Genomic DNA, 18,838 nt, shown 5'->3' on the forward strand with positions numbered 1-18,838 from the left:
TGACCAATCCATGTCATCGATGTCTAGACATGTATGTGTATTTAGATGGTTTTAAAAAACACATTTAGATGAAGTAAAAACACATTTAAAAACATGTGGTTTCCAGAGCTCTGTACATTGAGTAATGTGAAGATAAGAGAAACACCAAACAGATAGAATTACACTCTTAGAACAAAGGGTTCCAAAAGGGTTCTTCAGCTGTCCCCATGGAGAACCCTTTTTGGTTCCAGGTACAACCCTTTTTGATTCCAGGTAGAACCCTTTTTGGTTACATGTAGAACCCTCTGCATGGAACCCAAAAGAGTTCTACCTGAAACCAAAAGGGTTCTTCAAGGGTTCTCCTATGGGGACAGCCGAATAACTCTTTAAGGTTCTAGATAGCACCTTTTTTCTAAGAGCTTAATGTGTACAGTAGAGCTGAACTGATCTCATGTTACCCGCCAGAAGAGAGAGAATCAATAATGTGACACCCTGGTGTGTTGGCGTACCTGCCAGAGAGCAGACACCAGGGGTTACCAGCACAGAGTAATTAGATCACACCTGGATGTGGGAGGTGTTTGCTCAAGCATCCGGTAGCTCGCTGGTCTTCTCCTTCCTCACCATAGTATAACACCATATTAGATATGGTTGTTTTTCCTTTCTGTTCACAGTTGTGTAGCACCAGTTTGAACAGATGCAGGGTTTCATCTGACAATGAGGATAGAACGTTTCCTAAAAGGACCGAGGAGGATTTATTAGTCGAGGCAATGAAATGAAACGGATTAAAGTCTGCCTGTATTTTCTCTCATTATCTGATAGAGGCAGAGGGAGAGCCAATATCTAGGTGCAGCAACGAACGTTGTTCTCATTTGTGTTTATACCCATTTGTGCATTTATTTTCATTTGGTGCAAATTCTCTCTGTGTGTGTGTGCGTGTGTGTGTGTGTGTGTGTGTGTGTGTGTGTGTGTGTGTGTGTGTGTGTGTGTGTGTGTGTGTGTGTGTGTGTGTGTGTGTGTGTGTGTGTGTGTGTGTGTGTGTGTGTGTGTGTGTGTGTGTGTGTGTGTTTACACCATATAGATAAGGAGCTATTCCAGAGGGGGAAAGCGATAGACCGAGGGGAGGTGGACATTGGTACCCAGGTGATGCAGGTCATTCCCCCAGGTCTGTTCTGGCGTTTCCACATCACCATCCACCACCCAGAGTATGTCAAGTTCAACGTCTCCCTGGCACGGGACGCCCTCTTGGGTATCTATGGACGGAGGAACATCCCCCCTACACACACACAGGTACTGTACCCCCTACCTACCTCATACACACAAGAGCACTACACCCACTCCCATGAAAAACAGCCATACTGTAGACTATTATGTATTCCCACTCCTACATACGCAATGACTGAAACCCCCCAATACACACACAAGTAACTAAATTAACACCTGGTTCATCTACACACATGCACAGATACACACCCACACATGCACAGATACACACCAACCTCGATGCTAATGAGTGTACCCCAGTCCCTACGCACAACTACCTTTCCTCCATCCCTCTGTCATCCTTCCGTCTCACTCTTCACCCACATGGAAACCCACAATAAAAAGCTGGACCAGGTAGATGCTGTGCCTCTATGTCAAGTTTGATCACTTCACCAATCAGTGAATTAGCTACAGTACTGTTGGCTACATACAGTACCAGTACTTTTGTCAAATTCATAATGAGCTTCAATGTATGTAGTTTATTGTTATGGAATGAATGCAATTAAGGAAATATCTAGTGGAACTAATGTGATGTCAGTAAAATGCCTAAACTCCCCAATCACTGCGTGTTACCAAAGATATTATCTAAGATTAACAGTTCCAATCATTCAAGAAATTGTGATCTGTCGTAATTCAATTAAATACTCCTTATTTATGGCTCATTTGTATACTCATTTGCATATGTAGGTGCATGGATACAGACAATTAATTAATGCTAATTGAAAGTTTCCTTTCAAACCCAGATGTCCTTTTTGTTCTGTAAGGATGCTCATAATCATTATAGTAATAGTAGTAATCACACACACAGTACCAGTCAAACGTTTGGACACACCTACTCATTCCAGGGTTTTTCTTTATTTTGACTATTTTTACATTATAGAATAATAGTGAAGACATCAAACTATGAAATAACACATGGAGTCATGTAGTACACAAAAAAGTGTTAAACAAATCAAAATATATTTTATATTTGAGATTCTTCAAAGTAGCCACCCTTTGCCTTGGCAACAGCAAATGGGGATCCATAATAAACACAAAGTCCTGTCTCAGTGGGGCTGGCTAATCCCACACCATCATTAGATGTCTCTGTCAGCCAGGTCGGCTGATTCGGCTGATCCCAGTTCAGTTTTTTGCCCCTGCACGCAGTCACACATATGTTGCCTCGGACCATCCCTCATTACATCTGCTGATAGAATACCCAGCAGGTCATGGGGCTGAGCACTCAGGGTCACGGCGAGACCGCCACACAAGCGACTCGTCTGTCACAAGGCTGTTTCAGCGGCCTCAGCAAACCCAGCAGGCTTCCGCATGATGAATCCTAATAAGATGTTTTTAGTCATTAATCTGAGTCAGTCCCCTTGGCGGCACGCACAGTTCAGACTTTTCTTTCAAGGAGATTTTGTCACTATTGGCCATTTCCGCTTCAGTCTGACATCATTTGCCGATCCCCAGCTGAAAGTGAATAATGGAGGGACTGCGATCGCCTCTTCTGCCTCCTCTTCTGCTGCTTTGCGTCACTGATGAGTTGAAATGCAGGGGCCCGATGGCTATGGTGCCCCAGCGGTTCTACTGAATTACAAACATCGTTTTAGTTTTGTTCCGTAGGGGAGCATTTGTCTCTCATAAGAGAACCTGAGTCATAGAGTGATTCTGAGGCCTGGGGGCATGTCATTGGAGTTACGGACCTGGCCTCACCAAGCCCTGGGTTTATTATTTAGGACGGGTGGAGGAGTGAAGACAGACCTCCCTCTGAGCCCAGCAGGCGTAAAGGCTTTGCTGCATGCAGTCACCAGCCGACTGCAGTGTAATACCAGCCCTGGCCCCTGCTTATCTCTAAGAGCACACACAAACATGAGTGACTCTGGCGCAGCTAAGGCACTGTGTCCCGCTCCAGGCTACTGTCATATCCTACTCATCTGGTAATACAGCATGGGGGCCTGTCTCTTTATTACGCTCATTAAGGGCAAAGTCAAAAGGTGGCTCGGGAGCTTTTGCATATGGTTAAGTTCAAGTTATTTTAAGATGGATGACAGGATACGATACAGCACATTATGATTTCTGGTTTTGGCCCGTTCCCAGAGATAGGTATGTGTGCTGTGATGTTGGAGGAACCCTCATACACCCTGTCAGTCAGGGCACGTCAGTATGCCCAACCAGGAACTTGTGATGTCCCAGTTTTTGACTCTCAAACCATGGCTACATATTTAATCTGATGTTTTCTCTTCCTCCTGCAGTTTGACTTTGTCAAGCTCCTGGACGGGAAGCAGCTGATCAAACAGGAGGTTCAGACGGTGGCGGAGGATTCCAACGCGTCTCCCAGGAACTTGATCCTCTCCTCCCTCCAGGAGACGGGCTTCATAGAGTACATGGACGCTGGAACCTGGTACCTGGCTTTCTACAACGACGGAAAGAAAATGGAACAAGTTTTTGTTCTGAGCACTGCCATCGGTAATTGGCTTCTCGTTATGTAAAAAGTAGAATAGGTGCTCCACATTGTCAGACACTAATGAAAATTGCATCGCCATGCAATCATGTTTGGGAGCAGTAATGAAGTCTTATAATTACTGCAGATGGACCGAAAAATACAGTGCATGTGACATTATTTCCAGGAAAAATGTTTGCAAAACAAGCTGCCATTTTAACATCAAAATGGTTGCGTTCTGTTGCTCATTGCAAGGAGCTGCAGTCTGTCATCCTTAATTGATTGACCTTTTGTCAACCGTCTGTAAGCCTCTGCTGAGAGACGAGACAATGCATTCCTCCTAATGCTCTCTCTCACCAGCCTCTCCTGAAAATGCTTTTGCTCTGTCTTTTAAAACGCATTGTTGTCAGAAAGGCAGTTCAAGAATGGTACTGCAGTGTATTTCTGGAAACGTCAGTTTCCATTTTCTTCATAATTATGTAGAATATCTGAAGAGTTTTTTTCCAAACGCTATATCCACCAATATTTCACATTTGTGTTTTTTCATCAGAAATGATTGCTTATGGGTACCTTCATGTGTGTGTACATTTTTTGTGTTCTCAAATGTTTTATTCATCAATTTTAGAGGTCTTTGAAAAGTATTTTCTTTGCAAAACGCAAGATATCTATTGTTTAGCTTCAATGGAATGTTTTTGTATCCTGTATATATGACTGTGATATGTGGTTAATCCCCCCATAGCCTTCTTAAGATGAATGCACTTACTGTAAGTTACTCTGCATAAGAGCATCTGCTAAATGACTAAAATGTAAATACTTTACGTACATATCTCATATTATTTATTGAGTTAATTTTGTCACAAATTTATAATTTGTCAATTTCTTTATAAAAAGCATAGTTATTTGTTACATTTGACTGTGTGAAACCTAGCAGTACTACTTACAGGGTTGTATTTCTATGAGAGTGAGGCGGATATATAGCATTTAAATATAGCATTTATAGGATATACAGTGCATTTGGAAGGTATTCAGACCCCTTGTCTTTTTAAACATTTTGTTACGTTACAGCCTTATTCTAAAATTGATTAAATTATTTATTTTTCTCATCGATCTACACACAATACCCCATAATGACAAAGCGAAACCAGGTTTTTAGCCTTTTTTGCTAATTTTCAAAAATAAAAAACAGAAATACCTTATAAGTATTCAGACCCTTTACTATGAGACTTGAAATTGAGCTCAGGTGTATCCTGTTTCCATTGATCAGCCATGAGATGTTTCTACAACTTGATTGTCCACCTGTGGTAAATTCAATTGATTGGACATGATTTTGAAAGGCACACACCTGTCTATATAGGTCCCAAAGTTGGCAGTGCATGTCAGAGCAAAAACCAAGCCATGAGGTTGAAGGAATTGTCCGTAAAGCTCCGAGACAGGAATGTGTCGAGGCACAGATCTGGAGAAGGGTACCAAAAAATGTCTGCAGCATTGAAGGTCCCCAAGAACACAGTGGCCTCCATCATTCTTAAATGGAAGAAGTTTGGAACCACCAAGACTCTTCCTAGGGCTGGCCGCCCGACCAAACTGAGCAAACGGGGGAGAAGGGCCTTGGTCAGGGAGGTGACCAAGAACCCGATGGTTACTCTGACAGAGATCCAGAGTTCCTCTTTGGACATGAGAGAACCTTCCAGAAGGACAACCATCTCTGCAGCACTATACCAATCAGGCCTTTATGGTAGAGTGGCCAGACGGAAGCCACTCCTCAGTAAAAACCACATGACAGCAGGCTTGGAGTTTGCCAAAAGGCACCTAAAGGACTCTCGGACCATGAGAAACAAGATGCTCTGATCTGATGAAACCAAGATTCAACTCTTTGGCCTGAATGCCAAGCGTCACGTCTGGAGGAAACCTTGCACCATCCCTATGGTGAAGCATGGTGGTGGCAGCATCATGCTGTGGGGATGTTTTTCAGCGGCAGGGACTGGGAGACTAGTCAGGATCGAGGGAAATATGAACGGAGCAAAGTACAGAGAGATCCTTGATAAAAACCTGCTCCAGAACGCTCAGGACCTCAGACTGGGGCGAAGGTTCACCTTCCAACAGGACAAGGACCCTAAGCACACATCCAAGACAATGCAGGAGTGGCTTCGGGACAAGTCTCTGAATGTCCTTGAGTGGCCCAGCCAGAGCCCAGACTTGAATCCGAACGAACATCTCTGGAGAGACCTGAAAATAGCTGTACACCGACGCTCCCCATCCAACCTGACAGAGCTTGAGAGGATCTGCAGAGAAGAATGGGAGAATCCCTAACTACAGGTGTGCCAAGCTTGTAGCATCATACCCAAGAAGACTCAAGGCTGTAATCGCTGCCAAAGGTACGTCAACAAAGTCCTGATTAAAGGGTCTGAATACTTAAGAAAATGTGATATTTCAGTTTTTTTATTTGTGATAAATTGGCAAACATTTCTCAAAACCTGTTTTTGCTTTGTCATTATGGGGTGTTGTGTGTAGATTGATGAGGAGGGAAAAAATTATTTAATTCGTTTTAGAATAAGGCTGTAACGTAACATAATGTGGAAAAAGTCAAGGGGTCTGAATACTTTCCGAATGCACTGTATAGCAAAAAACTTGATTATTTTTCTCTCTGAAATGAAACCATCAAGTGATTTTAAACAAATACATTTCTGTCATTGAACAACCCCATGCCATAATTAGATAGTGAAAAAACACACCAATCTTTTTAATAATTTCTTTAAACAATAAAAGCTCATTTACAAACATTTTTGAAAATTGATATATAGTGTTTTGGAATGAAACTCTTCATCTGTTACCTTATTGTCACTCATTCAACATGTTAGATTATAATATGCCGTCAAGTGTGGTCAAACACAAATCCTTTAGTAGGATCAGGGCCCAAAAAAGTTGATATAAAAGAAATAGAGCTCCTCCACGTACCTTTATTAATAAACACACATTTGGATACCAACCAGGATCTTAGTCAGATCATTCGTGGGATCTAAATGATGTTTGTTTATTAATAATGATTATTATATGTCTCAACGGATGCACAAAGTAAGTAATAGTCTTCATTATACCATGAGTTGGCAGCATTTTTCTCCTTTGTGTTTCTGCCTAGCCCATGTGTTGTGTTGTTTACTACTTTCTCTGTGTCTGTAGAAACCATGGACGGCTGCTCCACCAACTGTAAGGGGAACGGTGAATGTGTAGCAGGCCACTGTCACTGCTTCACCGGCTTTCTGGGACCAGACTGCTCAAAAGGTATATTAAAGAGATTGAACAGGATCTTAAGCACTTACAAATTCGTAACATAACATATGAATTGCACACAAAAAAATTGCAGGACGTAAGATATCATACTGGCTTTGTACACAATTGTGCAACATTTTCAGGGACCAGTTTTGGCTTGTGAGTGCTACTTTTAAAACTACTAGTTGAAATTATAGAAAACCTTTATTACGCATCTAAGTTAGTCATCTTGGATATATGTGTTGTATTCCCATGAATTCATACACATTTCAATTATATTATTCTGCATAATATAAGCACATGGAGTTTTCCACATAATATTGGGTTGAAATTAAGTTTTTGGTCAGATAGACCAGGGTTTCCCAAACTCAGTCCTGGGCCCCCCACTCTGGGTGCACGTTTAGTTTTTTGCACTAGCACTACACACCTGATTCAAATCTTCAAAAATCTTTAATATGAGTTGGTTATTTTAATCAGTTATGTAGTGCTAGGGCAAAAAACTAAATGTGCACGGGGGGCAGGACTGAGTTTGGGAAACCCTGAGATAGACCATCATTCATATTTTCTATTCTGTAAATCTACCAGATCAAATCAAATGTTACTTGTCACATGCGCCGAATACAACAGGTGTGGTAGACCTTACAGTGAGATGCTTACTTACAAGCCCTTAACCAACAATGCTTTATTAAGAAGTTTAAGGGGGGAAAAGTGTTAAGTAAAAAATAGAAAATAAAAGTAACAAATAATTAAACAGCAACAGTAAAATAACAATAGCGAGGCTATATACAGGGGGTGCCGCTACAGAATCAATGTACATGGGCACCGGTTAGTTGAGGTAATTGAGGTAATATGTACATGTAGGTAGAGTTAAAGTGACTATGCATAGATAATAAACTGAGAGTAGCAGCAGCGTAAAGAGGGGTCTGGGTAGCCCTTTGATTAGCTGTTTAGGAATCTTATGGCTTCGGGGTAGAAGCTGTTAAGAAGACTTGGCGCTCCGGTACTGCTTGCCTTGCAGTAGCAGAGAGAACAGTCCATGACTAGGGTGGCTGGAGTCTTTGACAATTTTTAGGGCCTTCCTCTGACACCGCCTGGTATAGAGGTCCTGGATGGCAGGAAGCTTGGTCCCAGTGATGTACTGGGCCGTACACACTACCCTTTGTAGTGTCTTGCGGTCGGAGGCCGAGCAGTTGCCATACCAGGCAGGATTCTCTCGATGGTGCAGCTGTAGAACCTTTTGAGGATCTGAGGACCCATGCCAAATCTTTTCAGTCTCCTGAGGGGGAATAGGCTTTGTCGTGGCCCTCTTCACAACTTTCTTAGTGTGTTTGGACCATGATAGTTTGTTGGTGATGTGGACACCAAGGAACTTGAAGCTCTCAACCTGCTCCACTGCAGCCCCGTCGATGAAAATGGGGGCATGCTCGTTCCTCCTTTTCCTGTAGTCCACAATCATCTCCTTTGTCTTGATCACATTGTGGTAGAGGTTGTTGTCCTGGCACCACACGGCCAGGTCTCTGACCTCCTCACTATAGGCTGTCTCATCGTTATTGGTGATCAGGCCTACCACTGTTGTGTCATCGGCAAACTTAATGATGGTATTGGAGTCGTGCTTGGCCATGCAGTCATGAGTGAACAGGGAGTACAGGAGGGGACTGAACACGCATCCCTGAGGGGCCCCCGTGTTGAGGATCAGCGTGGCGGATGTGTTGTTACCTACCCTTACCACCTGGGGGTGGCCCGTCAGGAAATCCAGGATCCAGTTGCAGAGGGAGGTGTTTAGTCCCATGGTCCTTAGCTTAGTGATGAGCTTTGAGGGCACTATGGTGTTGAACGGTGAGCTGTAGTCAATGAATAGCATTCTCACATAGGTGTTCCTTTTGTCCAGGTGGGAAAGGGCAGTGTTGAGTGCAATAGAGATTGCATCATCTGTGGATCTGTTAGGGCGGTATGCAAATTGGAATGAGTCTAGGGTTTCTGGGATTATGGTGTTGATGTGAGCCATGACCAGCCTTTCAAAGCACTTCATGGCTACAGACGTGAGTGCTACGGGTCGGTAGTCATTTAGGCAGGTTACCTTAGTGTTCTTGGGCACAGGGACTATGGTGGTCTGCTTGAAACATGTTGGTATTATATACTCAGTCAGAGACAGGTTGAAAACGTCAGTGAAGACACTTACCAGTTGGTCAGCGCATGCTCGGAGTACACGTACTGGTAATCCGTCTGGCCCTGTGGCCTTGTGAATGTTTGCCTGTTTAAAGGTCTTACTCACATTAGCTACGGAGAGCGTGATCACACAGTCGTCCGGAACAGCTGATGCTCTCATGCATGCTTCAGTGTTACTTGCCTCGAAGCGAGCATAGAAATAATTTGGTAGGCTGGTAGGCTCGTGTCACTTGGCAGCTCACGGCTGTGCTTCCCTTTGTAGTCTGTAATAGTTTCCAAGCCCTGCCACATCCGAAAAGCGCCGGAGCCGGTGTAGTACGATTCAATCTTAGTCCTGTATTGACGCTTTACCTGTTTGATGCGGAATTTAGTACGGTCACTGTGGGGACGACGTCATCAATGCACTTATTGATGAAGCCAGTGACTGATGTGGTGTACTCCTCGATGCCATCGGAAGAATCCCGGAACATATTCCAGTCTGTGCTAGCAAAACAGTCCTGTAGCTTAGCATCTGCTCCATCTGACCACTTTCTTATGACCGAGTCACTGGTGCTTCCTGCTTTAGTTTTTGCTTGTAAGCAGGAATCAGGAGGATATAATTATGGTCAGTTTTGCCAAATGGAGGGCGAGGGAGAGCTTTCTATGCGTCTCTGTGTGTGGAGTAAAGGTGGTCTAGAGTTTTCTTCCCTCGGGTTGCACATTTAACATGCTGGTTGAAATTAGGTAAAACGGATTTGAGTTTCCCTGCATTAAAATCCCTTGCCACTAGGAGTGCCGCCTCTGGATGAGCGTTTTCATGTTTGCTTATGGCCTTATACAGCTCATTGAGTGCGGTCTTAGTGCCAGCATCGGTTTGTGGTGGTATATAAACAGCTACGAAAAATACAGATGAAAACTCTCTTGGTAAATAGTGTGGTCTACAGCTTATCATGAAATACTCTACCTCAGGCGAGCACCTAGATTTCGTGCACCAGCTGTTGTTTACAAATATACATAGACCCCCACCCCTTGTCTTACCAGAGGCCGCTGTTCTATCCTGCCGAAAAAGCTTAAAACCCACCAGCTGTATGTTATTCATGTCGTCGTTCAGCCACGACTCGGTGAAACATAAAATATGACAGTTTTTCGTGTCCCTTTGGTAGGATATACATGATCGTAGTTTGTCTATTTTATTATCGATTGATTGTACGTTGGCTAATAGGACCGATGGTAAAGGTAGATTACCCTCTCGGCGACAGATCCTTACAAGGCACCCGTGTCAAATTATTCTGCAAAGTAAAGTCCAATCAATCATATAACATTGGCTACCCTTATGGAAATTATTTCATTGTTATTTCACATGTAAAACCATGTGTTTTTGGAACACTTCATGCAATGATATTTCACATGAAGTTTCACATGTGGATTTTCACGTGATGACAATACCTTTCACAGGGGACGCCCTGCAAACAAAAATGTATTGTTAGGATACACACACAAACAGTGCTTTTAACATAGTGTTTTTTCAACTTAAATATTTGATATATATATATTTTTTTTATTTCACCTTTATTTAACCAGGTAGGCTAGTTGAGAACAAGTTCTCATTTGCAACTGCGACCTGGCCAAGATAAAGCATAGCAGTGTGAACAGACAACACAGAGTTACACATAGAGTAAACAATAAACAAGTCAATAACATGGTAGAAAAAAAAGAGAATCTATATACAATGTGTGCAAAAGGCATGAGGTAGGCAATACATCGAATAATTACTATTTAGCAGATTAACACTGGAGTGATAAATCATCAGATGATCATGTGCAAGAAATATACATGATTACATATATTTAAACAGTAATTATTATTCAACATGTACTCACCTGGGATGTGAACTCACAACCGCATTCGATCTAACTGCTACTCCACCATGTATGTGTCAATGACTGATTTCACGTGTATACCTACACTTTTATATTTTATACAAAGTAAATCTCAGCTTTGTTATAAATACACTGAAGAAAAAATATTCTGTTTATCATAGTGATTCACATTTAAATAGAATAATATGCCACACCAACATTAGACAACTATACAGAAAACCCTCAAATTGCTGAAATAAGTAAATTAAATCATTGATGAGACAATAGTCATATTAACTGATAACTAAAATAGCAGTGCAGATGGCAATGATGTATTATATGGGGGAATGGTACACACTTTGTGGTACAGCAGAAAGGTCAGCGTACCGCAAATGTCACTGATTAAAGATTTTTTCTGTATTTCAGCTGTACAGTGTACCACTTACTGTAAAACCCCATGTCATTGCATTTTCAAGTGAAAAACGTTCACATGTTAAAATATGTGCTGAGCAATTACCCAAAATGTCGGTTAGTTTTTGTTATTTAAACAACTAATTGACCAAAGGCTGTTCAATTATTTGAATTCCATTTAGTTCTTATTTTTTCTGTGAGCTCAATGCACACATTGCACAGTTTCTCTAGATATAAATCAGGTCAAGCCTAAACTGTGGGATGTAGTAGGGAGTTGTAGTTTTGAACAGGCCAATATTCTACATAGTTTAGGGCAGGTGGTAACATGGTAATTAACTACAATGACCATAATCCATTGTGCACCTACTTGTCCAGTCTCTATCTTTTTTTAACCTTTATTTTATTTAACTAGGCAAGGCAGTTACGAACACATTCTTATTTACAATGACAGCCTAGGAACAGTGGGTTAACTGCCTTGTTCAGGGGAAGAACTACAGATTTTTACCTTGTCAGCTCAAGGATTCGATCTTGCAACCTTTCGGTTACTATTCCAACGCTCTAACCACTATAGGCTACCTGCCGCCCCCTTCTACACCTGCTACGTTAGGTTAGTGTGGGGCAGATACTGAGAGGGAGAAAAGACACAGAATAATACGCGATCGAGAGGGAGCAGTTTCTTCGCAAGGTATTTCTACCTGAAAATTAGTGATTGATAGTTGGTATTTAGCAGTCATATAAGTTTGCTTTATTTATTTTGAAGAACTCCTAAAATAGTGATTTTGTCAGACAGCATAGGCAGCAGCTCTATAGAGGTGAGATGATGACTTGGAATAAAGTAAAAAATAAATGTAATATAGACAATAACTGAAATATTTTATGAATAAATGATGGTTAATAAGTGATAAGCAGTAATAGGCAGTCACTACCATCATGGGACTTTTATTAATTGTTTTATTCTCTGTTACAGCATTCAACCCACATAATACATAGTACATTTAATGTATTTATTCAACTATGCAAGTCAGTTAAGAACAAATTCTTATTTACAATGACGGCCTACCCCAGCCAAACCCGGACGACACTGGGCCAATTGTGCACCGCCCTATGGGACTACCAATCACGGCTGGTTGTGATTCAGCCTGGAATCAAACCAGGGCCTGACACCTCTAGATGGAGTGCCTTAGACCGCTGTGCCACTCGGGAGCACAAATATATGAACAAAACCGAAAATTAAAACTGTGATAATTTTTTTATAATCTAACCGAAACCGAACAACACTACTTATTATAATCTGTATCTCAAATGTGGAATGACATTTTCACATGTGAAAAATGTTTGCATCCTCATGTTGTCACATTTATTTCATATGAATGCATGTTTTCACATGTGCAGTTGCATGTTATCACATGTTGCTTTTACATGTTGTCACATGTTATCACATTAACTTGACATAAGATCACATGTGATTACTTGAAATGCATGTGTTTTTTTCTGTGTGGGTATTGTTTTATTAAGCCTGGTGCTTCATAATGCATACTGCCAATATTATCAACGCCAAAAGCCATTCTGAATGAGAGTATTTTGATTGTCTCTAAGGATTATTTACAATCTTTGCATTAATTGAGGAAAGCAAGTGGTAATTTCAGATCCACTTTGTGGTCAAAGTGGTCTCTCTTGGCCCAGGCCGACCTGCTCTGGTCGAAAGCCTTAATCTGTCTCTGCCTAAATCTGTGGTCAGGGAGCCACTGTAGCGAGCATAATGTGTCTATTACTGTTCCCGGTGTGGAACTGTGACATATTATGGAGACTAATAGACAGGCCAGGGTCTGTAAGGCATAACTTCCACACTGCAACAGTACATAAACAGACGGACAGACTGGAGGCATGAGAGATCAGAGGAGAGGAGAGGAGAGGAGAGGAGAGGAGAGGAGAGGAGAGGAGAGGAGAGGAGAGGAGAGGAGAGGAGAGGAGAGGAGAGGAGAGGAGAGGAGAGGAGAGGAGAGGAGAGGAGAGGAGGAGAATGGAGTCATGTTCTCTCACATAGGTTTTAAAGACACTGGAAAATGGTTCACTATGAGTGCCTATACAGTACATGTAGCATAGGAATGAAAGACAATGTGCAAATGCAATATGTTAGTGATATGAGTTGTGTTTAGACTACACCTCAAAGGGTTAACGGCATGTGAACAAAGATCTATTTATACAGCACAGTACGTTCTGCTCTGGTGTTTACCATGTGTCTCCATGCTTCAGCCTCTGAGCTCTAAGCTTCTTCCTCGTTTTGTAAATATCAATTTTCATGCTAAGGCACCAAGTGGTGGATGGAGGGGCCTTGGGAAATAGAGGGGGGTGTTGGAGGGAGACACAGCCGCTGCAACGCCACACAGCAGCTACTGGAGTTTGACTCAGGTGCCACTTGAGCAAAATTGAAGTGCTTGAGAGATTAGGTGGATTTCACAGGAAGAGGGTCTGAGTGGGGGTGCGTGGCCTGTGCCCAGCGGAGGGGAGAGTACTTACAGCACTATCATCAGGGGGAGAGGATTAGGTGAATTCAGCTGCATGCTTATTAGTAAGATATTGGTGATGGGTGAAACCTGTATATGGCTCGTGGGGAGATCACCACTGGGGTCTCAGGGTGAGCACTAACTAGTACCTGCCTGTGCTGGAATGACACAAAGCTTTATAATTCACATCTTAGACAGCAACCTGTTTTGAGTGAAGGTTTTGAATGTGAACACGTCAATGCACTAATGCATACAGTACAGTATTAGATGTATTTTCTTTACACCACAGTATTTCTTGAGGGCTACTGTCTTCATGTGCTTCCCTTGCAGACTCCTGTCCTGTCCTGTGCAGTGGGAATGGAGATTATGAGAAAGGTTACTGCCAGTGTCACCCGGGCTGGAAGGGCCCAGAGTGTGACATCCAGGAGGACCAGTGCATCGATCCCACCTGCTCCAACCACGGCACCTGTGTCAACGGCATCTGTATGTGCAGCCCTGCCTACAAGGGCAACAACTGTGAACAAGGCAAGGATCCTGTCCTAATAATAATCATTATCGCTGTTGACACAGGCATAGGGATAGGATACAGTTGCAGTTAGCCTAGCCAAAGAGCTTTGCTTTGGTGCAATAACAGAGACATGCAGAAAAGCCACTAGTTGTTAGTTCAGGGCTCTAACCACTAGCCTAACCAGTGTTCTGTTTGTTATTGGGTTTTGCACAAGGACACACACCAAAGTGTTTTATAGACTGTCTGATTAGGCCTACTATTTAACCACAGCAACAATAAATCCAGTATCCTCCTTTCACATCATTTTAATTATGGAGAGAGTTTTTGTGTGCAAAATCAGATTGACCCAATAGATTATCCTCTACACACACACACACACAAACAGTCGCTCCCCGCTTTTCATGCACGTCATGAAGAATGCTTAGGATGAAACAGCCAAATCAATTGATTGTCCTTAGGTAGTTGTATCCAGTGGGGTAATTATTGGCTTTGTCTGAGATATCCGTGCTAGAGAATAACCTTGAGCCAATGAGCCTGTGACTAGGATCCAGCCTGCAAGCCTTGTGGTAATTACTGTGGTTAACACTGCATAGATTTTTCTTTTTTCTTTTTTGTAGTGTGCATTAGTTGGGTGGGTGGGGTTGTTCTGAAGTGTATCATGACTAAATGTGATCAATTAGCTCCAGACATGGATTGAAGCTGTTTATTGTTAATTCTTTATGAGAATCTTGTGTAAAAGCTGCAGACGTTTCCATGTTCTTGTTGTAGATGGCCATGTTTTCCTCATGGTGCGACGCGTTCTCAGTAATAAACCATTCACTGCTAGGACACGCTGTTCTCGCAAGGTTACAGTGACACTGTTAGAATGAACACCACTGAAGTACACAGACAATGTGATGAATCAGCAAGGTGTGATGGGGGTGTTTTGTGTCAGTCTCTACCCATATAGGACAGATGTGATGGAGGTGTTTTGTGTCAGTCCCTACCCATAGAGGACAGATGTGATGGGAGTGTTTTGTGTCAGTCCCTACCCATAGAGGACAGATGTGATGGATGTGTTTTGTGTCAGTCCCTACCCATATAGGACAGATGTGATGGAGGTGTTTTGTGTCAGTCCCTACCCATATAGGACAGATGTGATGGAGGTGTTTTGTGTCAGTCCCTACCCATATAGGACAGATGTGATGGATGTGTTTTGTGTCAGTCCCTACCCATATAGGACAGATGTGATGGAGGTGTTTTGTGTCAGTCTCTACCCATATAGGACAGATGTGATGGAGGTGTTTTGTGTCAGTCCCTACCCATAGAGGACAGATGTGATGGATGTGTTTTGTGTCAGTCCCTACCCATATAGGACAGATGTGATGGAGGTGTTTTGTGTCAGTCCCTACCCATATAGGACAGATGTGATGGAGGTGTTTTGTGTCAGTCCCTACCCATATAGGACAGATGTGATGGAGGTGTTTTGTGTCAGTCCCTACCCATATAGGACAGATGTGATGGAGGTGTTTTGTGTCAGTCCCTACCCATAGAGGACAGGTGTGATGGGGGTGTTTTGCTTCAGTCCCTACCCAAATAGGACAGATGTGATGGAGGTGTTTTGTGTCAGTCCCTACCCATATAGGACAGATGTGATGGGGGTGTTTTGTGTCAGTCCCTACCCATAGAGGAAAGATGTGATGGAGGTGTTTTGTGTCGGTACCTACCCATAGAGGAAAGATGTGATGGAGGTGTTTTGTGTCAGTACCTACCCATAGAGGAAAGATGTGATGGTGTTTTGTGTCAGTCCCTACCCATAGAGGAAAGATGTGATGGAGGTGTTTTGTGTCAGTACCTACCCATAGAGGAAAGATGTGATGGAGGTGTTTTGTGTCAGTACCTACCCATAGAGGAAAGATGTGATGGAGGTGTTTTGTGTCAGTCCCTACCCATATAGGACAGATGTGATGGGGGTGTTTTGTGTCAGTCCCTACCCATATAGGATAGATGTGATGGAGGTGTTTTGCGTCAGTCCCTACCCATAGAGGAAAGATGTGATGGAGGTGTTTTGTGTCAGTCCCTACCCATATAGGACAGATGTGATGGGGGTGTTTTGTGTCAGTCCCTACCCATATAGGATAGATGTGATGGAGGTGTTTTGTGTCATCCCCTACCCATAGAGGAAAGATGTGATGGAGGTGTTTTGTGTCAGTCCCTACCCATAGAGGACAGATGTGATGGAGGTGTTTTGTGTCAGTACCTACCCATAGAGGAAAGATGTGATGGAGGTATTTTGTGTCAGTCCCTACCCATAGAGGAAAGATGTGATGGAGGTGTTTTGTGTCAGTACCTACCCATAGAGGAAAGATGTGATGGAGGTATTTTGTGTCAGTCCCTACCTATATAGGACAGATGTGATGGAGGTGTTTTGTGTGAGTCCCTACCCATATAGGACAGATGTGATGGAGGTGTTTTGTGTCAGTCCCTACCCATAGAGGAAAGATGTGATGGAGGTGTTTTGTGTCAGTACCTACCCATAGAGGAAAGATGTGATGGAGGTGTTTTGTGTCAGTCCCTACCCATAGAGGAAAGATGTGATGGAGGTATTTTGTGTCAGTACCTACCCATAGAGGAAAGATGTGATGGAGGTGTTTTGTGTCAGTCCCTACCCATAGAGGAAAGAAAATTCAGAAGCTGAGACGATTCAAACAATATACAGATGGTCAGGGAGGGGAATGAAATATTTACTCTGACACTTTCGCTCTCACACTCTCTTTCTCACTGTCTCGCTCGCTCCCCCCCCTCTCTCACCTCCCTGGTTCTGCATGGCCAGTGGACTGCCTGGACCCTCAGTGTTCTGGCCATGGTGTGTGTGTGAAGGGGGAGTGCTTGTGTTCAACGGGGTGGGGAGGCCCAGACTGCGAGAGCCCCCTGCCAGCATGCCAGGAGCAGTGTTCAGGCCATGGGAAATACCTTCCAGACTCTGGCAGCTGTACCTGTGATTCCAGCTGGACTGGCTCTGACTGCTCCACCGGTGAGTACAAGAACCATGACGTACATACAACCTACGTATATGCAGAGCCATATATAGAGAAAAACATGTCTCTATCTCTATATGGTAGGTGTTTTCCTACATACAGACACACACTCGAATAAGGTGCTTTTAGACTGTTACCTCACTTAAACCATTACCTCACATTCGGAGTCGGAATGTCCACTCCCAGACACTTAGAGGGGAGCCTTTGGAGTTCAATCACGTCCTTAACCTCCAATAAAAGGTTTACGTGTAGTCAGGCCCCCACTCCTTTCTGTCTGGCTGTGATTTAAATGACTAGATTGCATCTGCTGTACATGACTCTAACTTTTGGTCTTACCTCTGACTGAGTAACACAGACCCTGGCAATGTGTTTTTCTGCTTGTAATGATCTGCCAGCTCCTAGCAGAAGGAGACCTTCACACACCCAGCAGCCTATCAGACAAATTAGCAATCATTTCTCTGACACGCTGTGTGTAAATTGGACTGCGCTCCATGGCTCCCAATTCAGCCAAATGCACTTCTTGTTTCTTTATCAATATATGCATATGCATTGTTGCATACTAATGATTGTTTTAAAACTATTCATTTTTTAATATGCCTCCTCCAGGGAACAATAATGCCATGGTTAGGATTCATCCCGAGATATGCTCCTTTGTACAATTTAAATCTGTTATTTTTAGCATAGGCGTTATCTGTTCATCTGATTTTTGCATTTGAATTTAGGTCACCTTTCTGTCTGTTTATACAGAACAAATTAAAGTTTTTTTCATTCATTGGATTAACATTCACTTCACTGCTACACTTGAAAAAGTAGAAAAAGTATAATGCATTTATTTTGACTGTCTGCCTCCAGATGAAAAGTCTGCACTTCATTTGACGTGGGAATTTGTTCATATTTATTCATGGTGAACGGCTGTCTCTTACTGAAATGTTTTATTTATTTATTTTAGTCAGAGGACGTTGATAACAAGAGTTGCCACCAATGACTGTATGGTTCCTACTGATAACAGACAGCGTTGACACAGTGGTTGTAGAAACATCTCAGGGAAGCTGTTGTGACTGAGGCTGTAGGAGATGATGCTGGATATTCCTCTGTGTTGTTTGTCATCTTTGTCTAAAAGTTGTTGTTTTGGTTTTGTTCAGCCTGTGATACAAATGTAGATCTCATTATAGGGCTGTGACGGTCAATGTTTTTTTGGTAGCACAGTTTCTCCTTCGCTCCTGACTGCATGTGCTGCCATAGAAATAGAACGAATAGAACGGACATCACCATTCAAGTCAATGATGGCATAATGGATGGACTGGCGGCCTTTGCGAGTGTACCCATAGGAGCAAAGCAGGAAGTAAAATATGTGCTAAAATATGTGCTGTGATTTGTTGATTCAACTCAACTGATATTACAAAAAATGCATTCCATTGCATGAGCCACATCAGTTAACATCATTCGAATGAACATTCTACATTACATGG

General features: G+C 42.7%; 1 protein-coding gene across 3 annotated transcripts in view; it reads left to right on the forward strand.

Annotated features, from left to right (window-relative positions):
- The window catches only part of LOC139537260 (teneurin-1-like), a 184,481-nt gene that overhangs the window by 114,827 nt on the left and 50,816 nt on the right, over positions 1 to 18,838 (forward strand). For all 3 annotated transcript variants that reach the window (XM_071338378.1, XM_071338379.1, XM_071338380.1), the window contains exons 7-11: positions 1,058 to 1,266; positions 3,474 to 3,687; positions 6,836 to 6,937; positions 14,175 to 14,369; positions 17,165 to 17,365. In XM_071338378.1, the coding sequence (XP_071194479.1) occupies positions 1,058 to 1,266; positions 3,474 to 3,687; positions 6,836 to 6,937; positions 14,175 to 14,369; positions 17,165 to 17,365 (921 nt within the window). The remainder of the gene's footprint in view (positions 1 to 1,057; positions 1,267 to 3,473; positions 3,688 to 6,835; positions 6,938 to 14,174; positions 14,370 to 17,164; positions 17,366 to 18,838) is intronic.

Source organism: Salvelinus alpinus, chromosome 13 (genome assembly GCF_045679555.1).
Source record: "Salvelinus alpinus chromosome 13, SLU_Salpinus.1, whole genome shotgun sequence".
NCBI classification, from domain to species: Eukaryota; Metazoa; Chordata; class Actinopteri; order Salmoniformes; family Salmonidae; genus Salvelinus; species Salvelinus alpinus.